At 68.2% G+C, this 21,623-nt stretch overlaps 2 protein-coding genes across 4 annotated transcripts; both read left to right on the plus strand.

Annotated features, from left to right (window-relative positions):
- The first annotated feature begins 800 nt into the window (after positions 1-800).
- Positions 801-7,143, plus strand: COQ8B (coenzyme Q8B). 2 transcript variants are annotated; one of them, XM_075490025.1, is made up of 13 exons: positions 802-1,133; positions 1,223-1,289; positions 2,751-2,828; positions 2,943-3,065; positions 5,109-5,194; positions 5,313-5,453; positions 5,538-5,619; positions 5,731-5,824; positions 5,930-6,071; positions 6,186-6,293; positions 6,422-6,487; positions 6,580-6,666; positions 6,795-7,143. In XM_075490025.1, exons 1-13 carry the CDS (start codon positions 996-998, stop codon positions 7,110-7,112), a joined length of 1,530 nt encoding a protein of 509 aa, XP_075346140.1. In that variant the 5' UTR covers positions 802-995; the 3' UTR covers positions 7,113-7,143. The 2 variants fall into 2 exon arrangements, with proteins under 2 accessions (XP_075346141.1, XP_075346140.1); XM_075490026.1 differs by lacking the exon at positions 2,751-2,828 and having other exon boundaries at positions 801-1,133.
- Positions 7,144-9,811: 2,668 nt separating this feature from the next.
- NUMBL (NUMB like endocytic adaptor protein) lies at positions 9,812-21,261 on the plus strand. 2 transcript variants are annotated; one of them, XM_075490083.1, is made up of 8 exons: positions 9,812-9,944; positions 12,445-12,519; positions 12,640-12,714; positions 12,820-12,960; positions 18,405-18,531; positions 18,633-18,923; positions 19,050-19,203; positions 20,574-21,259. In XM_075490083.1, exons 1-8 carry the CDS (start codon positions 9,819-9,821, stop codon positions 21,058-21,060), a joined length of 1,476 nt encoding a protein of 491 aa, XP_075346198.1. In that variant the 5' UTR covers positions 9,812-9,818; the 3' UTR covers positions 21,061-21,259. The 2 variants fall into 2 exon arrangements, with proteins under 2 accessions (XP_075346198.1, XP_075346200.1); XM_075490085.1 differs by lacking the exon at positions 12,445-12,519 and having other exon boundaries at positions 20,574-21,261.
- The last annotated feature ends 362 nt before the right edge of the window (positions 21,262-21,623 follow it).

The following is a 21,623-nucleotide window of genomic DNA, read 5'->3' on the forward strand; positions in this document are numbered from 1 at the left end:
GGGGGTGGCTTTAGGGGTGGGGTTGTGCTGGTTTTGGGGGGGGGTGGGGTGTCCACTGTCGGTTGTGCTGCCCTGGGGGGGATCCTGGGGGTTTTGGGGGGGTCCCTGGGAGGAAGAGGGGGGCTGCCCCCCCCCCCTCACCCGTGGAGGTTGGGGGGGATCCCGAGGGGCAGGGGGGGGCCCCACTGTTGGTTGTGCTGCCCTGGGGGGGGGGGTCCTGGGGGTTTTGGGGGGGTTCCTGGGGGGAAGAGGGGGGCTGCCCCCCCCTCACCCGTGGAGGTTGGGGGGGGATCCCGAGGGGCAGGGGGGGGCCCCACTGGGGGATCCCGAGGGGCAGGGGGGGGCCCACTGTTGGTTGTGCTGCCCTGGGGGGGGGTCCTGGGGGTTTTGGGGGGAGCCTGGGGGTTTTGGGGGGGTTCCTGGGGGGAAGAGGGGGGCTGCCCCCCCTCACCCGTGGAGGAGGGGGTCTCCCTGGGGGTTGGGGGGGGTCCCGGGGGGCGGGGGGGGTCCCCACTGCCGGTTGTGCTGCCCTGGGGGGGGTCCTGGGGGTTTTGGGGGGGTCCCTGGGGGGGGAGTTGGGGGCTGCCCCCCCTCACCCGTGGAGGAGGGGTGTCTCCCTGGGGGTTGGGGGGGGGTCCCGGGGGGCGGGGGGGGTCCCCACTGCCGGTTGTGCTGTCCTGGGGTTTTGGGGGGGTCCCCAGGGCGGGGGGGGGGGGGGGGGAACGGTGGCTTCCCGGGACGCAGGCGCAGTGAGGTGCTAGATGGGGAGTTCATCCGCGCATGCGCGGCACTCCGGTCTCCCCCGCCCGCGTGGGTGTGGCCTCCGCGGGTGATCCGCCCCTCCCATTGGCTGGCGGCGGAGGGTAGGGCGGGGCCTCAAACCCGGAAGCGGCGAGATGGCGCGGAGCGGGCTGAGGGGAGCGGAACCGAGCGGGCTCCCTCGTGCCCTTTGACCTTTACCGGAGGCTGCAACCTTTGACCTCGCCCTCTACCCCATGGCGGTAGCCCGCCCTCAGCCCCCTCCCGTAGCCCTACGGGGGCTCCACCGGGCCGGGGCCCTGCGGGGGCTGACGGCCGAGGAGGCCCGGCGGGCGCGGGAGGCCCGGGGCCGCCCGGACCCGCCCCGGCAGAAGGTGGGTGTGTGTCGGGGGGGGGGGGGGGGGGCACGGACTCGGGGGGCTCCCGGGACCGGTCCCTCAACCTGAACCCCCCCTTTCCCCAGCTCAGCGAGAGGGCCCGGGAGCGGCGGGTGCCCGTCTCCCGCCTCGGGCGGCTGGCCAGCTTCGGAGGTACGGGGACAAGGGGGGGGGGGGGGGGGGGCGGGGTCTCCGGTCAGCCCCGGTGGGGGGACCCGGGGGGGGGGGACCCGGGGTGAGCCGGGGGAGGGAGGAGGAGGATGGTGGGGGTCTCCTGGGGGGCGTGGTCTTGGGATTTGGGGGGGATGGGGGGGGTAGAGGGGGACAGGGCGGGGGAGGGGGGGGTCCTCACCCCCTGGGGTCTGTGTCCCCCCCCCAGGACTGGCCGTGGGGGGCCGGGTCTCCGGTCAGCCCCGGGGAGGGGACCCGGGGCAGGGGGACCCGGGTGAGCGGGGGAGGGAGGAGGAGGATGGTGGGGGTCTCCTGGGGGGCGTGGTCTTGGGATTTGGGGGGAGGGGAGGGGGAGAGGGCGGGGGAGGGGGGGGTCCTCACCCCCTGGGGTCTGTCCCGTCCCCCCCCCCCCCCCCCCCCGGGTCCCCTCCCCGGGGCTGACCGGAGACCCGGCCCCCCACGACCAGTCCTGGGGGGGGGGGGGGGGGGACCCGGGGTGAGCCGGGGGAGGGAGGAGGAGGATGATGGTGGGGGTCTCCTGGGGGGCGTGGTCTTGGGATTTGAGGGGAGAGGGCGGGGGAGGGGGGGTCCTCACCCCCTGGGGTCTGTGTCCCCCCCCCCCAGGACTGGTCGTGGGGGGCCGGGTCTCCGGTCAGCCCCGGGAGGGGACCCGGAGGGGGGGGGACCGGGGTGAGCCGGGGGAGGGAGGAGGAGGATGATGGTGGGGGTCTCCTGGGGGCGTGGTCTTGGATTTGGGGGGAGGGGAGGGGGAGAGGGCGGGGGAGGGGGGGTCCTCACCCCCTGGGGTCTGTGTCCCCCCCCCCAGGACTGGCCGTGGGGGGCCGGGTCTCCGGTCAGCCCCGGGGAGGGGACCCGGAGCGGGGGGGACCCGGGGTGAGCCGGGGGAGGGAGGAAGAGGATGGTGGGGGTCTCCTGGGGGGCGTGGTCTTGGGATTTGGGGGGGATGGGGGGGGTAGAGGGGGACAGGGCGGGGGAGGGGGGGTCCTCACCCCCTGGGGTCTGTGCCCCCCCCCCAGGACTGGTCGTGGGGGGCCGGGTCTCCGGTCAGCCCCGGGGAGGGGACCCGGGGGGGGGGGGGACCCGGGTGAGCGGGGGAGGGAGGAGGAGGATGATGGTGGGGGTCTCCTGGGGGGCGTGGTCTTGGGATTTGGGGGGGTAGGGGGGGACAGGGCGGAGGAGGGGGGGTCCTCACCCCCTGGGGTCTGTGTCCCCCCCCCAGGACTGGCCGTGGGGGGCCGGGTCTCCGGTCAGCCCCGGGGAGGGGACCCGGGGGGGGGGGGGGACCCGGGGTGAGCCGGGGGAGGGAGGAGGAGGATGGTGGGGGTCTCCTGGGGGGCGTGGTCTTGGGATTTGGGGGGGTAGGGGGGGACAGGGCGGAGGAGGGGGGGTCCTCACCCCCTGGGGTCTGTGTCCCCCCCCCAGGACTGGCCGTGGGGCTCGGCGTGGGGACCCTGGCCCAGGCGGCGCGGGCGAGGCTGAGCGGCGAGGGCAAGCCCCGGGGTGAGTACAGAACCGGGGGGTGGGGTGCGTATTAGATGGGGGGACCCCCCCCCTTTTTTGCTCCTCCCACCCCCTATTTTGGGGGTTCACCCATCTTATCCCCCTCCCCGCTAGCCACCGGCTCCCCGCTGGACTCCAGCCCCCTCCTCTCGGAAGCCAACGCCGAGCGGATCGTGGCCACGCTCTGCCGGGTGCGGGGGGCCGCTCTCAAGCTGGGGCAGATGGTCAGCATCCAAGGTGGGGGACCCCCCCCCCCCCTTTTCCCTGCAGGGACCCCCCCCTTGCCCCCAGGGACCCCCCCCCCCGGGGCACCCCAGGGCACCCCAGCCTCTGTCAGGGCATGGAGTTGGGTTGGGGGGGGGGGGCCCAGAGCAGCCTTGGGGTGGGGTGTGGGGGTCCTGGGGGGCTGGGGGGGGCTTTGGGGGTCCCAGGGGGCTGGGGTTAGGGTGGGGTGGGGGGGTCCCCGGGTGCTGGGGTCATGGGGGGGTTTGGGGGGGTCTCAGGAGCACTGGATTGGCGTCAGGGTGGGATTTGGGGGTCCCCGGGTGCTGGGCGTGGGGTTTGGGGGGTCTCGGGTGCTGGGACAGGGGTCATGGTGGGGTTTGGGGGTCCCAGGGTGGTGGGAATGGTGTTGAGGGGGTGTAGGGGTCCCAGAATGCTGGGTTGGGGTGGGGTGTGGGGGGTCTTTGGGGGTCCCAGGGTGCTGTGTTGGGGTCAGGGTGGGGTTTGGGGGTCCCAGGGTGCTGGGTTAGGGTCAGGGTGGGATTTGGGGGTCCTGGGGTGCTGGAGCTGGGGTTGCGGTGGGGTTTGGGGGTCTCAGGAGCACTGTGTTGGGGTCAGGGTGGGATTTGGGGGTCCCCGGGTGCTGGGCCTGGGGTCATGGTGGGGTTTGGGGGGTCTCAGGGGTGCTGGGACAGGGGTCATGGTGGGGTTTGGGGGTCCCGGGGTGGTGGGGATGGTGTTGGGGGGGTGTAGGGGTCCCAGAATGCTGGGTTGGGGTGGGGCGTGGGGGGTCTTTGGGGTGCTGGGTTGGGGTCAGGGTGGGATTTGGGGGTCTCAGGGTACTGTGTTGGGGTCAGGGTGAGATCTGGGGGTCCCGGGGTGCTGTGTTGGGGTCAGGGTGGGGTGTGGGGGTCCCAGGGTGCTGGTTAGGGTCAGGGTGGGATTTGGGGGTCCTGGGGTGCCGTGTTGGGGTCAGGGTGGGGTTTGGGGGTCTCAGTGGTGCTGGGTCAGGGTCAGGGTGGGATTTGGGGGTCCTGGGGTGCTGGAGCTGGGCTTGCGGTGGGGTTTGGGGGTGTCAGGAGCACTGTGTTGGGGTCAGGGTGGGATTTGGGGGTCCCAGGGGTGCTGGGTTGGGGTCAGGGAGGGGTTTGGGGGTCTCAGGGGCGCTGGGTCAGGGTCAGGGTGGGGTTTGGGGATCCCACGGTGCTGGGATGGGGGTCAGGGTGGGGTTTGGGGGTCCTGGGGTGCTGGAGCTGGGGTTGCGGTGGGGTTTGGGGGTCTCAGGAGCACTGTGTTGGGGTCAGGGTGGGATTTGGGGGTCCCAGGGGTGCTGGGTTGGGGTTGGGGTGGGATTTGGGGGTCACAGGGTGCTGGGTTGGGGTGGGATTTGGGGGTCCCAGGGGTGCTGGGTTGGGGTTGGGGTGGGATTTGGGGGTCCCAGGGTGCTGGGTTGGAGTTGGGGTGGGATTTGGGGGTCCCAGGGGTGCTGGGTTGGGGTTGGGGTGGGATTTGGGGGTCCCAGGGTGCTGGGTTGGAGTTGGGGTGGGATTTGGGGGTCACAGGGTGCTGGGTTGGGGTGGGATTTGGGGGTCCCAGGGGTGCTGGGTTGGGGTTGGGGTGGGATTTGGGGGTCCCAGGGGTGCTGGGTTGGGGTTGGGGTGGGATTTGGGGGTCACAGGGTGCTGGGTTGGGGTTGGGGTGGGGTTTGGGGGTCTGGGGGTGGTGGGGTTGCGGTTGGGAGGGTTTGGGGGGTCCCAGGCTGCTGGGACGGGGGTCAGGGTGGGGTTTGGGGATCTTGGGGGCGCTGGGTTGGGGTCATGGTGGGGTTTGGGGGTCCCAGGGTGCTGGGTTGGGGTCAGGGTGGGGTTTGGGGGTCCCAGGGTGCTGGGTTGGGGTCAGGGTGGGGTTTGGGAGTCCCCGGCTGCTGGGGTGGGGATGTGGGGGGTCCCAGAGCTCTGCGGCCAGGTGTGGGGGGGGTCCCAATCCCTGGGGCTGGGGTCCCAGGATTTGGGGGTCCCAGGGGGCTCCCCGACACTCCCCCCCCCCTCTTCCCCGCAGACGCCAGCTTCCTCAGCCCGCAGCTCCAGCTCATCTTCGAGCGCGTCCGGCAAAGCGCCGACTTCATGCCGCGCTGGCAGACCACCGTGAGCCGCTTTCGGGGGAGCGCGGGGCCCTGGGTTTTGGGGGGTGGGGGGGTGGGGGACACACGAGAAGGGTCTGGGGGTGTCGGCCGAGCCCCCCCCCACCCTCCTCATCCCGCAGCAAGTGCTGGCGGAGGAGCTGGGACCCCGTTGGCGAGAAAAAATGTCGGTTTTCGAGGAGACGCCCTTCGCCGCCGCTTCCATCGGGCAGGTACACCTCGGGGTGCTGCGGGACGGCACCGAGCTGGCCGTGAAGGTCCAGGTGAGCCCCGGGAGGGGGGATTTTGGGGGGACAGGGGGTCCCCCCACCCCGTTTATATCCCCCCTCGCCCCTTTTTTTCCGCAGTATCCCGGCATCGCCCGCAGCATCCGCAGCGACGTGGATAATCTCCTCTCCCTGCTCAAAATGAGCGTGGCGTTGCCGGAGGGTGAGCTGCACCCCTGGGAGAGAAGGGGGGGACCCCCAAATATTCTTGGAGGGGGGGGGGGTGTCCCCCCAAAATCTTTTTTTTTTTAATTTTTTTTTTTTTTTTTCCTAGGTCTTTTCGCCGATAAATCGCTGCAGGTTTTGCAGAGGGAGCTGGAGTGGGAATGCGACTACCGCCGGGAAGCCAACTGCGCCCGAACCTTCAGGTAGGAGTTTGGTTTTTTTGTTTTTTTGGGGGGGACATAGGACTTTGGGGGGGTCAAGGGGTTTTGGGGGGGGGGTCCCCTGCCCACCTCTTCACCCCCCCGTAGGCGTCTGCTGCGGGACGACCCCTTCTTCTCGGTGCCGCGGGTCGTGGACGAGCTGACGGCGTCTCGCGTCCTCTCCATGGAACTGGGGAGCGGCGTTCCCCTCGACCGGTGCCGGGATCTCCCCCAGGACCTGCGGGACCAGGTAAATCATTCCAGAATTATGGGGGGGGGCACCCCCGCGTACCCCAATTCTTGTCCCCTAACCCTTCTGTGTTGTGTGTCGTCCCCCCGTCCCCCACTTTTTCGGTACCCCCAGATCTGCGCCAACCTCCTGCGCCTCTGCCTGCGGGAGCTTTTCGAGTTTCGCTTCATGCAGACGGATCCCAACTGGGCAAATTTTCTTTACGACGCCGACCGGCACAGGGTGAGCGTCGGTAGGAGAGGGTGGGGGGGGCTGCGGCGGATGAGGGGACCCCCCCCTTGCCTCCCCCCCCACCCCAAAACACAGCCCTTCACCCCAAATCAGCCCCCTGAGCATCCGTACCCCCCCAGGTGACTCTGTTGGATTTCGGGGCGAGCCGCTCCTTCGACAAGGAGTTCACGGATCACTATATCGAGGTACGGGGTGCAGAGGGTGGGTGTACCCCCATATCCCCCCCCCTGCCCCCCAAAAAAACCCCCTCCACCGGGCCGTACCCCCCCCTCCCCAGGTGATCCGGGCTGCGGCCGACGGGGACCGAGCCAAGGTGCTGCAGAAATCCCGGGACCTCAAATTCCTTACGGGCTTCGAGACCAAGGTGAGGGGCTCGGGGAGTGGGTCCCCCCCCCTTTTTGGGGTGTCGTCGTCCCCCCCTTTTTGGGGTTGCCCTCCCCCTTTTTTGGGGGTGTTCTCTCCCTCAGCCCCCCCCACCGCATCCCGTTGCAGGCGTTCGAGGCGGCCCACGTGGATGCGGTGATGATCCTGGGCGAAGCTTTTTCGGGGGGGCAACCCTTCGATTTTGGGGGGCAGGGGACGGCCCGGCGGGTGCAGGCGCTGCTCCCCGTCATGCTGCGGCACCGCCTGGCCCCCCCCCCCGAACAAACCTATTCCCTCCACCGCAAAATGGCGGGGGCTTTCCTGGCCTGCGCCCGCCTGGGGGGCCGCGTCCCCTGCCGCGACCTCTTCGAGGAACGCTACTCCCGCTACTGGGACCCCCCCCAAATTGGGGAGACCCCTTCCCAACCGGGGGGACCCCCACCTTAAGGCTGCCCCCCCCAATAAAGAATATATCACCCCCTAAATGGGTGCTGGGAGTGTGTGTGTGGGGGGACACCCCTCCCCTGTGGGGGGCGGGGTTAATTTGGGGGGGTGACCCTATTTTGGGGGGGGGTGTCCCTATTTTGGGGGGAGGGTCCCCAATTTTGGGGCGGGAGTCGCGGTTTATGGGAGCGCAGGGAGCCAGAGGGAGGGGCGTGGAGAGGAGGGAGCGAGGGGGTGTGGCTAATCTGCATATTCATGAGCCAGCCAGCCAATGGTTGAGGCGGCGCTGAAGGAGGGGCGGGTGGGTTGATCTCATTTGCATATTCAGAGTGGAGGCGGGGCTAGAGCGGGTCGGGGTGCGGTGGGTGGGCGTGGCTCTCTTTGCATATGCATGAAGGGGGCGGGGAGCGGCAGGCGCGTGCGTGCAGTCCTGTGGCCACAGCCCCGGAGCCGAGCGGGGCCGAGCGGAGCCGAACGCGGCCGAAGGCGGCCGAGCGGCTCCGAACGGGGCCGAGCCCCGGGCGCGGCGGCGGGTAAGGGGGCGGCGGGGGGGGGGGGGCGACCCCCGGAGGGGGGGGGCAACCGGGGGGGGGGGGGGGGGGCGTTCCCCCCGGTCCGTGCCCAGCAGCTCCGTCAGGGCGGGACCCCAGGGCCGGGGGGGGACACGCACACACACACCCCCCCCTCCCCGGGGGGGGGGCACACGCGTGGCATCCCTGCGTGGCGATGGGGGGGGGGCCCCACGCGTGGCACCCCACGCCCCTGCGGGGCTGGGACAGCCCGGACGCTGCGGCCTCTCCCCGGCCCCCCCCGCCCCGTGGCCCCGGTGCTGGGAGGAGGAGGGGGGGGTCCTGGGGGACCCCTGCCCACGGACACCCCGCGGCGGCCGGGTCCGCCTTCCCCGGCCCCCCCGGGCCGTGCTGCCCCCCACCGCGATGGCCCCGGTCCCCTTCCAGCCATGATGGGTCTGACCCCCCCCCCCCCCCGGTGTCCCTGGTCCCCCCCGATGTCCCCAACCTCTACAGGGGTGTAGCCCCCCCCCCCAGTGCCCCTGCTCCCCTCCCAGCCATGATGTCCCCCCCCCCCACGATGTCCCCAACCTCTGCAGGGGCACAGTCCTGTCCGTGTCCCCCCCCCCCCCCCCCAGTGCCCCTGCTCCTCTTCCAGCCATGGTGTGTGTCCCCCCCCGATGTCCCCGGTCCCCCCCAATGTCCCCAACCTCTGCAGGGGTGCAGCCCCCCCCCCCCAGTGCCCCTGCTCCCCTTCCAGCCATGATGTCCCCCCCCACGATGTCCCCAACCTCTACAGGAGTGCAGCCCCCCCCCCCCCCATAGTGCCCCTGGACCCCTTCCAGCCATGATGTGTCCCCCCCCCCAGATGTCCCCAACCTCTGCAGGGGCACAGTCCTGGTCCCCCCCCCGTGCCCCTGCTCCCCTTCCAGCCATGATGTCCCCCCCCCCCCATGTCCCCAGTCCCCCCCAGTGTCCCCAACCTCTGCAGGGGTGCAGCCCCCCCCCCCCATTGCCCCTGCTCCCCTTCCAGCCATGATGTCCCCCCCCCCACGATGTCCCCAACCTCTACAGGGGTGCAGCCCCCCCCCCCCCAGTGCCCCTGCTCCCCTTCCAGCCATGATGTGTCCCCCCCCCCCAAATGTCCCCAAGCTCTGCAGGGGCACAGTCCTGGTCCCCCCCCCGTGCCCCTGCTCCCCTTCCAGCCATGATGTCCCCCCCCCCCCATGTCCCCAGTCCCCCCCAGTGTCCCCAACCTCTGCAGGGGTGCAGCCCCCCCCCCCCATTGCCCCTGCTCCCCTTCCAGCCATGATGTCCCCCCCCCCACGATGTCCCCAACCTCTGCAGGGGTGCAGCCCCCCCCCCCATTGCCCCTGCTCCCCTTCCAGCCATGATGTCCCCCCCCCCCACGATGTCCCCAACCTCTACAGGGGTGCAGCCCCCCCCCCCCAGTGCCCCTGCTCCCCTTCCAGCCATGATGTGTCCCCCCCCCCCAAATGTCCCCAAGCTCTGCAGGGGCACAGTCCTGGTCCCCCCCCCCGTGCCCCTGCTCCCCTTCCAGCCATGATGTCCCCCCCCCCATGTCCCCAGTCCCCCCCAGTGTCCCCAACCTCTGCAGGGGTGCAGCCCCCCCCCCCATTGCCCCTGCTCCCCTTCCAGCCATGATGTCCCCCCCCACGATGTCCCCAACCTCTACAGGGGTGCAGCCCCCCCCCCCAGTGCCCCTGCTCCCCTTCCAGCCATGATCTCCCCCCCCCCCACGATGTCCCCAACCTCTACAGGGGTGCAGCCCCCCCCCCCATTGCCCCTGCTCCCCTTCCAGCCATGATGTCCCCCCCCCCACGATGTCCCCAACCTCTGCAGGGGTGCAGCCCCCCCCCCCAGTGCCCCTGCTCCCCTTCCAGCCATGATCTCCCCCCCCCCCCAAATGTCCCCAACCTTTGCAGGGGCGCAGCCCTCACGGGGGGGGGGGCTTTTATTGGGCTAAATATAACCCGGGGGGGGGCGCGGGGGGGGGGCAGCGTCCCAGTTCAGTCTGGAGCTGCCGAGATCAAAGCGGGGGGCCAGGAGCCCCCCCCCCCCAAACCCCCGTCTGTGGAGGAGCCAGCCCCGGGGAAGGGGCCCCCTGTGAGCTGGGGGGGTCTTCACCCCCATCCCCCCCCCCCCCCCCCCCAAAATTGCAGGCCTGGGGGGGTCAGCGATGAACAAGCTGCGGCAGAGCCTGCGTCGGAAGAAGCCGGCCTACGTGCCGGAGGCGGCGCGGCCGCACCAGTGGCAGGCGGACGAGGAGGCCGTGCGATGCGGCAAGTGCAGCTTCCCCGTGCGGGTGAGCGGGGTGGGACCCCCCCCCACGCGGGACAACCCCCCCCCCCCACGCGGGACACCCCCCCCCCCACGCGGGATACCCCCCCCGAAGCGGGACCCCCCCCCCCGAAGCGGGACCCCCCCCCCCGAAGCGGGACACCCTGCCCAGGCGGGACCCCCCACCACCACGCCGGGAGACGGCGGCTGCGGGGGGAGCTCGGGGCAGCCCCACGGCTTCCCTCGGCATCGGGGATGTGGGGCTGGGGATTGTGGGGCTGGGGATGTGGGGTGGGGGTGTGGGGTGGGGGTGTGGGGTGGGGGTGTGGGGCAAGGGGTGCTGCAGGGCAGGGGGTGTGGGATGCTCCAGGGATGCAGGGTGCTCCGGGGAAGGGATCCGGGATGCGGGATGCTCCAGGGCAGGGATGCGGGATGCTGTGCGGTTGGGGATCTGGGGTGCTGTGGGGCAGGGATCTGGGATGCTCTGAGATCCGGGATCTGGGATGCTCTGGGATCAGGGATCCGGGATGCTGCGGTGCAAGGGATGCGGGATGCTGTGGGGTTGGGGATCTGGGGTGCTGTGGGGCAGAGATCTGGGATGCTCTGAGATCCAGGATCCGGGATGCTCTGGGATCAGGGATCCGGGATGCTGCGGTGCAAGGGATGCGGGATGCTCCAGGGCAGGGATCTGGGATCTGGGATGCTCCGGTGCAAGGGATGCGGGATGCTGTGGGGTTGGGGATCTGGGGTGCTGTGGGGCAGGGATCAGGGATCTGGGATGCTGTGGGATGTTCCAGGGATGCTCCAGAGCAGGGATGCGGGATCCGGGATACTCTGGGGGGGGGATCCGGGATGCTGCGGTGCAAGGGATGCGGGATGCTGTGGGGTTGGGGATCTGAGGTGCTGTGGGGCGGGGATCTGGGATGCTCTGGGATGGGGATGTGGGATGCTGTGGGGATGCAGGGTGCTCCGGGGCAGGGATCCGGGATCCAGGGTGCTCTGGGGGGGGGGGTGTGTGGGGTGCTCCGGGGATGCAGGGTGCTCCGGGGCAGGGATCCGGGATCCGGGATGCTCTGGGGTGGGGATCTGGGATGCTCCAGGGCAGGGATCTGGGATCCGGGATGCTCCGGTGCAAGGGATGCGGGATGCTGTGGGGTTGGGGATCTGGGATGCTGTGGGGCAGGGATCAGGGATCTGGGCTGCTCCGGGATCATGGATCTGGGCTGCTCTGGGATCAGGGATCCGGGATGCTCCGGGATCAGGGATCTGGGATGCTCCGGGATCATGGATCTGGGATGCTCTGGGATCAGGGTTCCGGGCTGCTCTGGGTTGGGGATCTGGGATCCGTGATGCTCCAGGATCAGGGTTCTGGGCTGCTCCGGGATCAGGGATCTGGGCTGCTCTGGGATCAGGGTTCCGGGCTGCTCCGGGATCACAGATCTGGGATGCTCTGGGATCAGGGATCTGGGATGCTCTGGTGCAAGGCATGCGGGCTGCTCCGGGATCAGGGTTCTGGGCTGCTCCGGGATCACAGATCTGGGATGCTCTGGGATCAGGGATGCTCTGGGATCACGGATCTGGGATGCTCAGGGATCTGGGATGCTCTGGGATCAGGGATCTGGGATGCTCTGGGATGGGGATCTGGGATGCTCTGGGATCAGGGATCTGGGATGCTCTGGGATGGGGATCTGGGATGCTCTGGTGCAAGGCATGTGGGCTGCTCCGGGATCAGGGTTCCGGGCTGCTCCGGGATCAGGGATCTGGGCTGCTCTGGGATCAGGGATCCGGGATGCTCCGGGACCAGGGATCTGGGATGCTCCGGGATCATGGATCTGGGATGCTCTGGGATCAGGGTTCCGGGCTGCTCCGGGGTGGGGATCTGGGATCCGTGATGCTCCGGGATCAGGGTTCCGGGCTGCTCCGGGATCAGGGATCTGGGCTGCTCTGGGATCAGGGTTCCGGGCTGCTCCAGGATCACAGATCTGGGATGCTCCGGGATCATGGATCTGGGATGCTCTGGGATCAGGGTTCCGGGCTGCTCCGAGGTGGGGATCTGGGATCCGTGATGCTCCGGGATCAGGGTTCCGGGCTGCTCCGGGATCAGGGTTCCGGGCTGCTCTGGGATCAGGGTTCCGGGCTGCTCTGGGATCACAGATCTAGGATGCTCTGGGATCAGGGATCTGGGATGCTCTGGTGCAAGGCATGCGGGCTGCTCCGGGATCAGGGTTCCGGGCTGCTCCGGGATCACAGATCTGGGATGCTCTGGGATCAGGGATGCTCTGGGATCACGGATCTGGGATGCTCAGGGATCTGGGATGCTCCGGGATCACGGATCTGGGATGCTCTGGGATGGGGATCTGGGATGCTCTGGGATCACGGATCTGGGATGCTCTGGTGCAAGGCATGTGGGCTGCTCCGGGATCAAGGATCCGGGCTGCCGTGGCCCGGGTGGCACAGGGACATTTCGGGGGGGTGCGGGGGTCCCCAGGTGACGGGCGTGTGTCGTGTCCCCCCCCCCCCCGCAGTACCTGGGGCACGCGGAGGTGGACGAGTCGCGGGGGATGCACGTCTGCGAGGAGGCCGTCAAGAAGCTCAAGGCGGTGAGCGCTTCACCCCCCCCTCCCCCCCCCCACCACGGGGAAGGGGTGGGGGGGAGGGGGGGGTGTTGGGGTGGGGGGGGGTCCTCGCCCACCCCCTGACCCCCCCCCAACCCCTCGCAGAGCGGCCGCAAAGCGGTGAAGTCGGTGCTGTGGGTGTCGGCGGACGGGCTCCGCGTGGTGGACGACAAGACCAAGGTGACCAAGGGTTCCCCGGGGTGGCCCCGGGGTGGGGGGGGGGGTCCTGGGTGACACCCCCCTCCCCTCCCCCACCCCCCCCCCCCCCTCCCCTCCCCCCCCCAGGACCTCCTCGTCGACCAGACCATCGAGAAGGTCTCCTTCTGCGCCCCCGACCGCAACTTCGACAAAGCCTTTTCCTACATCTGCCGGGACGGCACCACGCGCCGCTGGATCTGCCACTGCTTCCTGGCCCTCAAGGATTCCGTGGGTGCCGGGGGGGGGGGCCGCGGGGTGCGCCGGGGTGCGCCGGGATGCGCCGGGATGCGCCGGGATGCGTCGGGATGCGTCGGGATAGGGATACAGAATGGTCTGGGGTTGGGGGTGTGGGATGCTCTGGGGTCAGGGATAGCGGATGATCCGGGATCGGGGGTACGGGATGATCCGGGATCGGGGATATGGGAGGCTCCGGAATTGGGGGTACGGGATGATCCGGGATTGGGGGTACGGGATGATCCGGGACTGGGGATATGGGAGGTTCTGGAATTGGGGGTACGGGATGATCCGGGATCGGGGATATGGGAGGTTCTGGGATTGGGGGTACGGGATGATCCGGGATCGGGGATATGGGAGGTTCTGGAATTGGGGGTACGGGATGATCCGGGATCGGGGATATGGGAGGTTCTGGAATTGGGGGTACGGGATGATCCGGGATCGGGGATATGGGAGGTTCTGGAATTGGGGGTACGGGATGATCCGGGATCGGGGATACGGGAGGTTCTGGGATTGGGGGTACGGGATGATCCGGGATCGGGGATATGGGAGGTTCTGGAATTGGGGGTACGGGATGATCCGGGATCGGGGATACGGGAGGTTCTGGAATTGGGGGTACGGGATGATCCAGGATCAGGGATACAGGAGGTTCTGGAATTGGGCGTACGGGATGATCCGGGATCGGGGATATGGGATGATCCGGGATCGGGGATACGGGAGGTTCCGGAATTGGGGGTACGGGATGATCCGGGATCGGGGATACGGGAGGTTCTGGAACTGGGGGTACGGGATGATCCGGGATTGGGGATACGGGAGGTTCTGGAATTGGGGGTATGGGATGATCCGGGATCAGGGATATGGGAGGTTCTGGAATTGGGGGTACGGGATGATCCGGGATCGGGGATACGGGAGGTTCTGGAATTGGGGGTACGGGATGATCCGGGATCGGGGATATGGGAGGTTCTGGGATTGGGGGTACGGGATGATCCGGGATCGGGGATACGGGAGGTTCTGGAATTGGGGGTACGGGATGATCCAGGATCAGGGATACAGGAGGTTCTGGAATTGGGCGTACGGGATGATCCGGGATCCGGGATATGGGATGATCCGGGATCGGGGATACGGGAGGTTCTGGAATTGGGGGTACGGGATGATCCGGGACTGGGGATATGGGAGGTTCTGGGATTGGGGGTACGGGATGATCCGGGATCAGGGATACGGGAGGTTCCGGAATTGGGGGTACGGGATGATCCGGGATCGGGGATACGGGAGGTTCTGGAATTGGGGGTACGGGATGATCCGGGATCGGGGATACGGGAGGTTCTGGAATTGGGGGTACGGGATGATCCGGGACTGGGGATACGGGAGGTTCTGGGATTGGGGGTACGGGATGATCCGGGATCGGGGATACGGGAGGTTCTGGAATTGGGGGTACGGGATGATGCGGGATCGGGGATACGGGAGGTTCTGGAATTGGGGGTACGGGATGATCCGGGATCGGGAACATGGGAGGTTCTGGAATTGGGGGTACGGGATGATCCGGGACTGGGGATACAGGAGGTTCTGGGATTGGGGGTACGGGATGATCCGGGACTGGGGATACAGGAGGTTCTGGGATTGGGGGTACGGGATGATCCGGGATCGGGGATATGGGAGGCTCCAGAATTGGGGCTACGGGATGATCCCGATCCGGAATTGGGGGTACGGGATGATCTGGGATCGGGGATATGGGAGGTTCTGGAATTGGGGGTACGGGATGATCCGGGACTGGGGATACGGGAGGTTCTGGAATTGGGGGTACGGGATGATCCGGGATCGGGGATACAGGAGGTTCTGGGATTGGGGGTACGGGATGATCCGGGATCGGGGATACGGGAGGTTCTGGAATTGGGGGTACGGGATGATCCGGGATCGGGGATACGGGAGGTTCTGGAATTGGGGGTACGGGATGATCCGGGACTGGGGATACGGGAGGTTCTGGAATTGGGGGTACGGGATGATCCGGGATCGGGGATACGGGAGGTTCTGGAATTGGGGGTACGGGATGATCCGGGATCGGGGATATGGGAGGTTCTGGAATTGGGGGTACGGGATGATCCGGGACTGGGGATACGGGAGGTTCTGGGATTGGGGGTACGGGATGATCTGGGATCGGGGATATGGGAAGTTCTGGAATTGGGGGTACGGGATGATCCGGGATCGGGGATATGGGAGGTTCTGGAATTGGGGGTACGGGATGATCCGGGATCGGGGGTATGGGATGATCCGGGATCGGGGATACGGGAGGTTCTGGAATTGGGGGTACGGGATGATCCGGGACTGGGGATATGGGAGGTTCTGGAATTGGGGGTACGGGATGATCCGGGACTGGGGATACGGGAGGTTCTGGGATTGGGGGTACGGGATGATCCGGGATCGGGGATATGGGAGGTTCTGGAATTGGGGGTACGGGATGATCCGGGATCGGGGATATGGGAGGTTCTGGAATTGGGGGTACGGGATGATCCGGGATCGGGGATATGGGAGGTTCCGGAATTGGGGGTACGGGATGATCCGGGATCGGGGATATGGGAGGTTCTGGAATTGGGGGTACAGGATGATCCGGGACTGGGGATATGGGAGGTTCTGGAATTGGGGGTACGGGATTATCCGGGATCGGGGATACGGGAGGTTCTGGAATTGGGGGTACGGGATGATCCGGGATCGGGGATATGGGAGGTTCTGGAATTGGGGGTACGGGATGATCCGGGACTGGGGATATGGGAGGTTCTGGAATTGGGGGTACGGGATGATCCGGGACTGGGGATATGGGAGGTTCCGGGATTGGGGGTACGGGATGATCCGGGATCAGGGATATGGGAGGTTCTGGAATTGGGGGTACGGGATGATCCGGGACTGGGGATATGGGAGGTTCTGGGATTGGGGGTACGGGATGATCCGGGATCAGGGATATGGGAGGTTCTGGAATTGGGGGTACGGGATGATCCGGGATCAGGGATATGGGAGGTTCTGGAATTGGGGGTACGGGATGATCCGGGATCGGGGATACGGGAGGTTCTGGAATTGGGGGTACGGGATGATCCGGGATCGGGGATATGGGAGGTTCTGGGATTGGGGGTACGGGATGATCCGGGATCGGGGATACGGGAGGTTCTGGAATTGGGGGTACGGGATGATCCGGGATCGGGGATACGGGAGGTTCTGGAATTGGGGGTACGGGATGATCCGGGATCGGGGATACGGGAGGTTCTGGAATTGGGGGTACGGGATGATCCGGGATTGGGGATATGGGAGGTTCCGGAATTGGGGGTACGGGATGATCCGGGATCAGGGATACGGGAGGTTCTGGGATTGGGGGTACGGGATGATCCGGGATTGGGGATATGGGAGGTTCTGGGATTGGGGGTACGGGATGATCCGGGATCGGGGATACGGGAGGTTCTGGAATTGGGGGTACGGGATGATCCGGGATCGGGGATATGGGAGGTTCTGGAATTGGGGGTACGGGATGATCCGGGATCGGGGATATGGGAGGTTCTGGGATTGGGGGTACGGGATGATCCGGGACTGGGGATACGGGAGGTTCTGGAATTGGGGGTACGGGATGATCCGGGATTGGGGATATGGGAGGTTCCGGAATTGGGGGTACGGGATGATCCGGGATCAGGGATACGGGAGGTTCTGGAATTGGGGGTACGGGATGATCCGGGATTGGGGATATGGGAGGTTCTGGGATTGGGGGTACGGGATGATCCGGGATCGGGGATACGGGAGGTTCTGGAATTGGGGGTACGGGATGATCCGGGATCGGGGATATGGGAGGTTCTGGAATTGGGGGTACGGGATGATCCGGGACTGGGGATATGGGAGGTTCTGGGATTGGGGGTACGGGATGATCCGGGATCAGGGATATGGGAGGTTCTGGAATTGGGGGTACGGGATGATCCAGGATCAGGGATATGGGAGGCTCCAGAATTGGGGATACGGGATGATCTGGAATCAGGGATACGGGATGCTCTGGGGTCGGGAGTGAGGGATGCTCCAGGACCGAGGATACGGGATGATCCGGGGTCAGTGCTATGGGACGCTGAGGATCGGGGACACGGGATGCTCCGGGGTCGGGGATGCGGGATGCTCAGGATCGGGGATGCGGGATGATCTGGGATCAGGGATACGGGATGCTCCGGGGTCAGGGATACGGGATGCTCCGGGGTCAGGGGTGAGGGATGCTCAGGATCAGGGATATGGGATGCTCTGGGATCGGGGATACGGGATGATCTGGGATCAGGGATACGGGATGCTCCAGGGTCAGGGATACAGGATGCTCCAGGACCAAGGATACGGGATGATCCGGGGTCAGGGCTATGGGATGCTCAGGGATCAGGGATATGGGATGCTCCGGGGTCGGGGATGCGGGTTGCTCAGGATCGGGGATGTGGGATGCTCTGGGATCAGGGATACGGGATGCTCCGGGGTCAGGGATGTGGGATGCTCAGGGATCAGGGATATGGGATATGGGATGCTCGGGGTCGGGGATGCGGGATGATCTGGGATCAGGGATACGGGATGCTTCGGGGTCGGGGATATGGGGTGGTCCAGGATTGGGGATGCAGGAGGCTCCGGGGTCGGGGATGCAGGATACTCAGGATCGGGGATGCGGGATGATCTGGGATCAGGGATGTGGGATGCTCCGGGGTCAGGGATGCGGGATGCTCAGGGATCAGGGATATGGGATATGGGATGCTCCAGGGTCGGGGATGCGGGATGCTCAGGATCGGGGATGCGGGATGCTCCAGGATCAGGGATGCGGGATGCTCCGGGATCAGGATACGGGATGCTCCGGGGTCAGGGATGTGGGATGCTCAGGGATCAGGGATATGGGATATGGGATGCTCCGGGGTCGGGGCTGCGGGATGATCTGGGATCAGGGATACGGGATGCTCAGGATCAGGGATGTGGGATGCTCAGGATCGGGGATGTGGGATGATCTGGGATCAGGGATACGGGATGCTCTGGGATCAGGGATACGGATGCTCTGGGGTCAGGGATGCGGGATGCTCCGGGGTCGGGGATCAGGGATGATCTGGGATCAGGGATACGGGATGCTCTGGGGTCAGGATGTGGGATGATCTGGGATCAGGGATCAGGATATGGGATGCTCCGGGGTCGGGGATACGGGATGCTCAGGATCGGGGATGCGGGATGCTCTGGGATCAGGGATACGGGATGCTCCGGGGTCAGGGATGTGGGATGCTCCGGGGTCGGGGATCAGGGATGATCTGGATCAGGGATGCTCCAGGATCGGGGACGCGGGATGCACCAGGATCGGGGACACGGGCCGCTCCTGGGCGGGCGTACGTCCCCCGCTCCCCACCCGCTGCGGGGGGGGGGTCTGTGGGGGGGGCAGGGGGGGCTGACGGTGCCGGCGCCCCGGGCAGGGCGAGCGGCTGAGCCACGCCGTGGGCTGCGCCTTCGCCGCCTGCCTGGAACGCAAACAGCGGCGGGAGAAGGAGTGCGGCCTCGCCGCCGCCTTCGACGCCTCCCGCGCCCCCGACAAAAAACCGGGTGAGCACCTTTGGGTGGGGGTGTGGGGGGGGGGCAACAAAAAGGGGAAGGGGTGGTGCGACAACCCCCCCACCCCCACCCCTCCCGATTTCTCCCCGCAGATGAAACCCCCCTCGCCGAAACCCCCGTGCCGGCGCAGCCCGGTAACACGTCGCCGGTAGCGGCCGCCGCGGCGTCGCCGCTGGACGGGGGTCCCGGGGGGGGGTCGCAGCGCGCCATCCCCCGCCGGCACGCTCCCCTGGAGCAGTTGGTGCGGCAAGGATCTTTCCGGGGTTTTCCGAGCCTCAGCCGGCAAAATTCCCCCTTCAAGCGGCAGCTCTCGCTGCGGCTCAACGAGCTGCCCTCCACCCTCCAACGCCGGGACGGCGACCGGGCCCAAGGCCACGGTGAGGGTCGCCGGAGAGGGGGGGGGGGGGGGGGGGGGGGGGGGGGGTAGCACACGCCTTCAAAGTTTGGTTTTTTTTTTTTTGGGGGGGGGTCACAGTGGTCTTCAACCCCTTCCTCGTCCTCTTCGTTAGCGCCCGACAGCCCCCCCCCCGCCCCCCGGGACGAGCGATGGCATCAGCGATCTCTGCAGTCAGATCGACGCTTCCTTCGCCTGCCCCCCCCCGCTCCCCGCTGCCGGGGACCCCGAGGGCACCCCCACCCCCCCCGCCGAGGGGGGCCTCGCAGGTAACCCCCCCCCCCCCCCCCCCGCCTTGATGCTCGGGGTCACCCGTGTGGCCCCCCCACCCTGTATTTTGGGGTTACTGCTTGTATGGGGGGGGCCCCAGTCCCCCCCCACTGGGTGCTGACCCCCCCCATATATTGGGGTCCCTGCTTGTATGGGGGGGGCCCCAGTCCCCCCCACTGGGTGCAGACCCCCCAGTGACCCCCCCATATATTGGGGTCCCTGCTTGTATGGGGGGGGGCCCCAGTCCCCCCCACTGGGTGCAGACCCCCCCCAGTGACCCCCCCATATATTGGGGTCCCTGCTTGTTTGGGGGGGGCCCCAGTCCCCCCCACTGGGTGCGGACCCCCCCCATATATTTGGGTCCCTGCTTGTATGGGGGGGGGGGGGCCCAGTCCCCCCCCCACTGGGTGCAGGACCCCCCCAGTGACCCCCCCCCATATATTGGGGTCGCTGCTTTTATGGGGGGGGGGGGGGCCCAGTCCCCCCCACTGGGTGCGGACCCCCCCCATATATTGGGGTCCCTGCTTGTATGGGGGGGGGCCCCAGTCCCCCCCACTGGGTGCAGACCCCCCCAGTGACCCCCCCATATATTGGGGTCCCTGCTTGTATGGGGGGGGGCCCCAGTCCCCCCCACTGGGTGCAGACCCCCCCCAGTGACCCCCCCATATATTGGGGTCCCTGCTTGTTTGGGGGGGGCCCCAGTCCCCCCCCACTGGGTGCGGACCCCCCCCATATATTTGGGTCCCTGCTTGTATGGGGGGGGGGGGGCCCAGTCCCCCCCCACTGGGTGCAGACCCCCCCAGTGACCCCCCCCCATATATTGGGGTCGCTGCTTGTATGGGGGGGGGGGCCCAGTCCCCCCCACTGGGTGCGGACCCCCCCCATATATTGGTGTCCCTGCTTGTATGGGGGGGGGCCCCAGTCCCCCCCACTGGGTGCACACCCCCCCAGTGACCCCCCCCATATATTGGGGGTCCCTGCTTGTATTCGGGGGGCTCCCCCCTCCCCCCATCCCCCCCCACTGGGTGCAGCCCCCCCCCACTGACCACCCCCCCCATATCTTGTATGGGGGGGGTCCCCAATCCCCCCATTGGCACAGCCCCCCCCCATTGCCCCCCCCCCATATATTGGGGTCCCTGCTTGTATGGGGGGGGCTCCCCCATCCCCCCCACTGGGTGCGGACCCCCCCCCATATATTGGGGTCCCTGCTTGTATGGGGGGGGCTCCCCCATCCCCCCCCACTGGGTGCAGCCCCCCCCAGTGACACCCCCCCCCCATATATTGGGGTCCCTGCTTGTCCGGGGTGGGGGTGGGGGGCAGCACCCACGTTCCCCCCCCCCCCCTTCATCCCTCCTCTTCCTCCCCGCAGGCCCAGCGTCGTGGGCGGAGGGGGGGGCCCCGGGGCCCCCCCGGCATCGCCGCACCCCCTCGGAGGCCGAGCGGTGGCTGGAGGAGGTCTCCAAGGCGGCCATGGCCCAGCAGCAAGGAGGGGGGGGGGGCCGTGCCCCCCCCCCACCCCCTGCCCTACGAGGGGGCCCCCCCGGGGGTCTTCCTGCCCCCCCAAATCCCGGGGGGGCTCTACCCCCCCCCCCGCCGTGCCCGTGGTGGGCATCACCCCCTCCCAAATGGTGGCCAACATCTTCTGCGCCGCCGGACCCCCCCTCCCCCCCCCCAAAACCAACCCTCCCTTCCCCCCCCCGGGGCTCCTGGCCACCCCCCCGCGCCCCCCCGGGCCCCCCCAAACCGCCCCGGACCCTTTCGAGGTGCAATGGGCGGCTCTGGGGGCCAAGGCCCCCCCCCCGCCCCCCAACCCCTTCGCCGGGGACCTCCAAAAAACCTTCGAGATCGAGCTGTGAGGGGGGGGCACCCCCCTTTCCTGCGGGGGGGGGCGGGGTGTCCCCATCCCCCCCCCCCCCCCCAGTTTGGGGGTCCCCAGGGCTCCCAGCTGTAGGGCTGGGGGGGGTCCCAGTACCCCTGGGCGAGGCTGGGGGGGGGTCCCGGGCCCCCCCCTACGAAGTTGGGGGTCCCCAGTGCCCCCCCCGGGTGAGCTTGGGGGATCCCGATCCCCCCCCCCCCAAGGTTGGGGGTCCCCAGTGCCCCCCCCGGGTGAGGTTGGGGGGTCCCGATCCCCCCCCCCGAGGTTGGGGGTCCCCAGTGCCCCCCCCTCCTTGGAGGGCTGCTTTGGGGGGGGGGGGGGGCCCTCTCTGCTGCCATCGGGGACCCCCTTCCCCCCCCCCCAGGGCTCGGGGGGGGTCGGGGCCCCCCGGGGGGGGGCTCGGGGGGGGGGGCCCCCAATTTTCTTCTGTTTTTTTTTATTTTTATTTTTATTTTTAACTTAAAACACGCAGAGTTTTGTATTTTTCTCTAATTTCATAGAAACCGTAGAACCCCTCCCCCCCGGCAACGGGGGGGGGCAGCG

The sequence above is a fragment of the Mycteria americana genome, unplaced genomic scaffold, assembly GCF_035582795.1.
Source record: "Mycteria americana isolate JAX WOST 10 ecotype Jacksonville Zoo and Gardens unplaced genomic scaffold, USCA_MyAme_1.0 Scaffold_43, whole genome shotgun sequence".
In the NCBI taxonomy this organism is placed as follows: Eukaryota; Metazoa; Chordata; class Aves; order Ciconiiformes; family Ciconiidae; genus Mycteria; species Mycteria americana.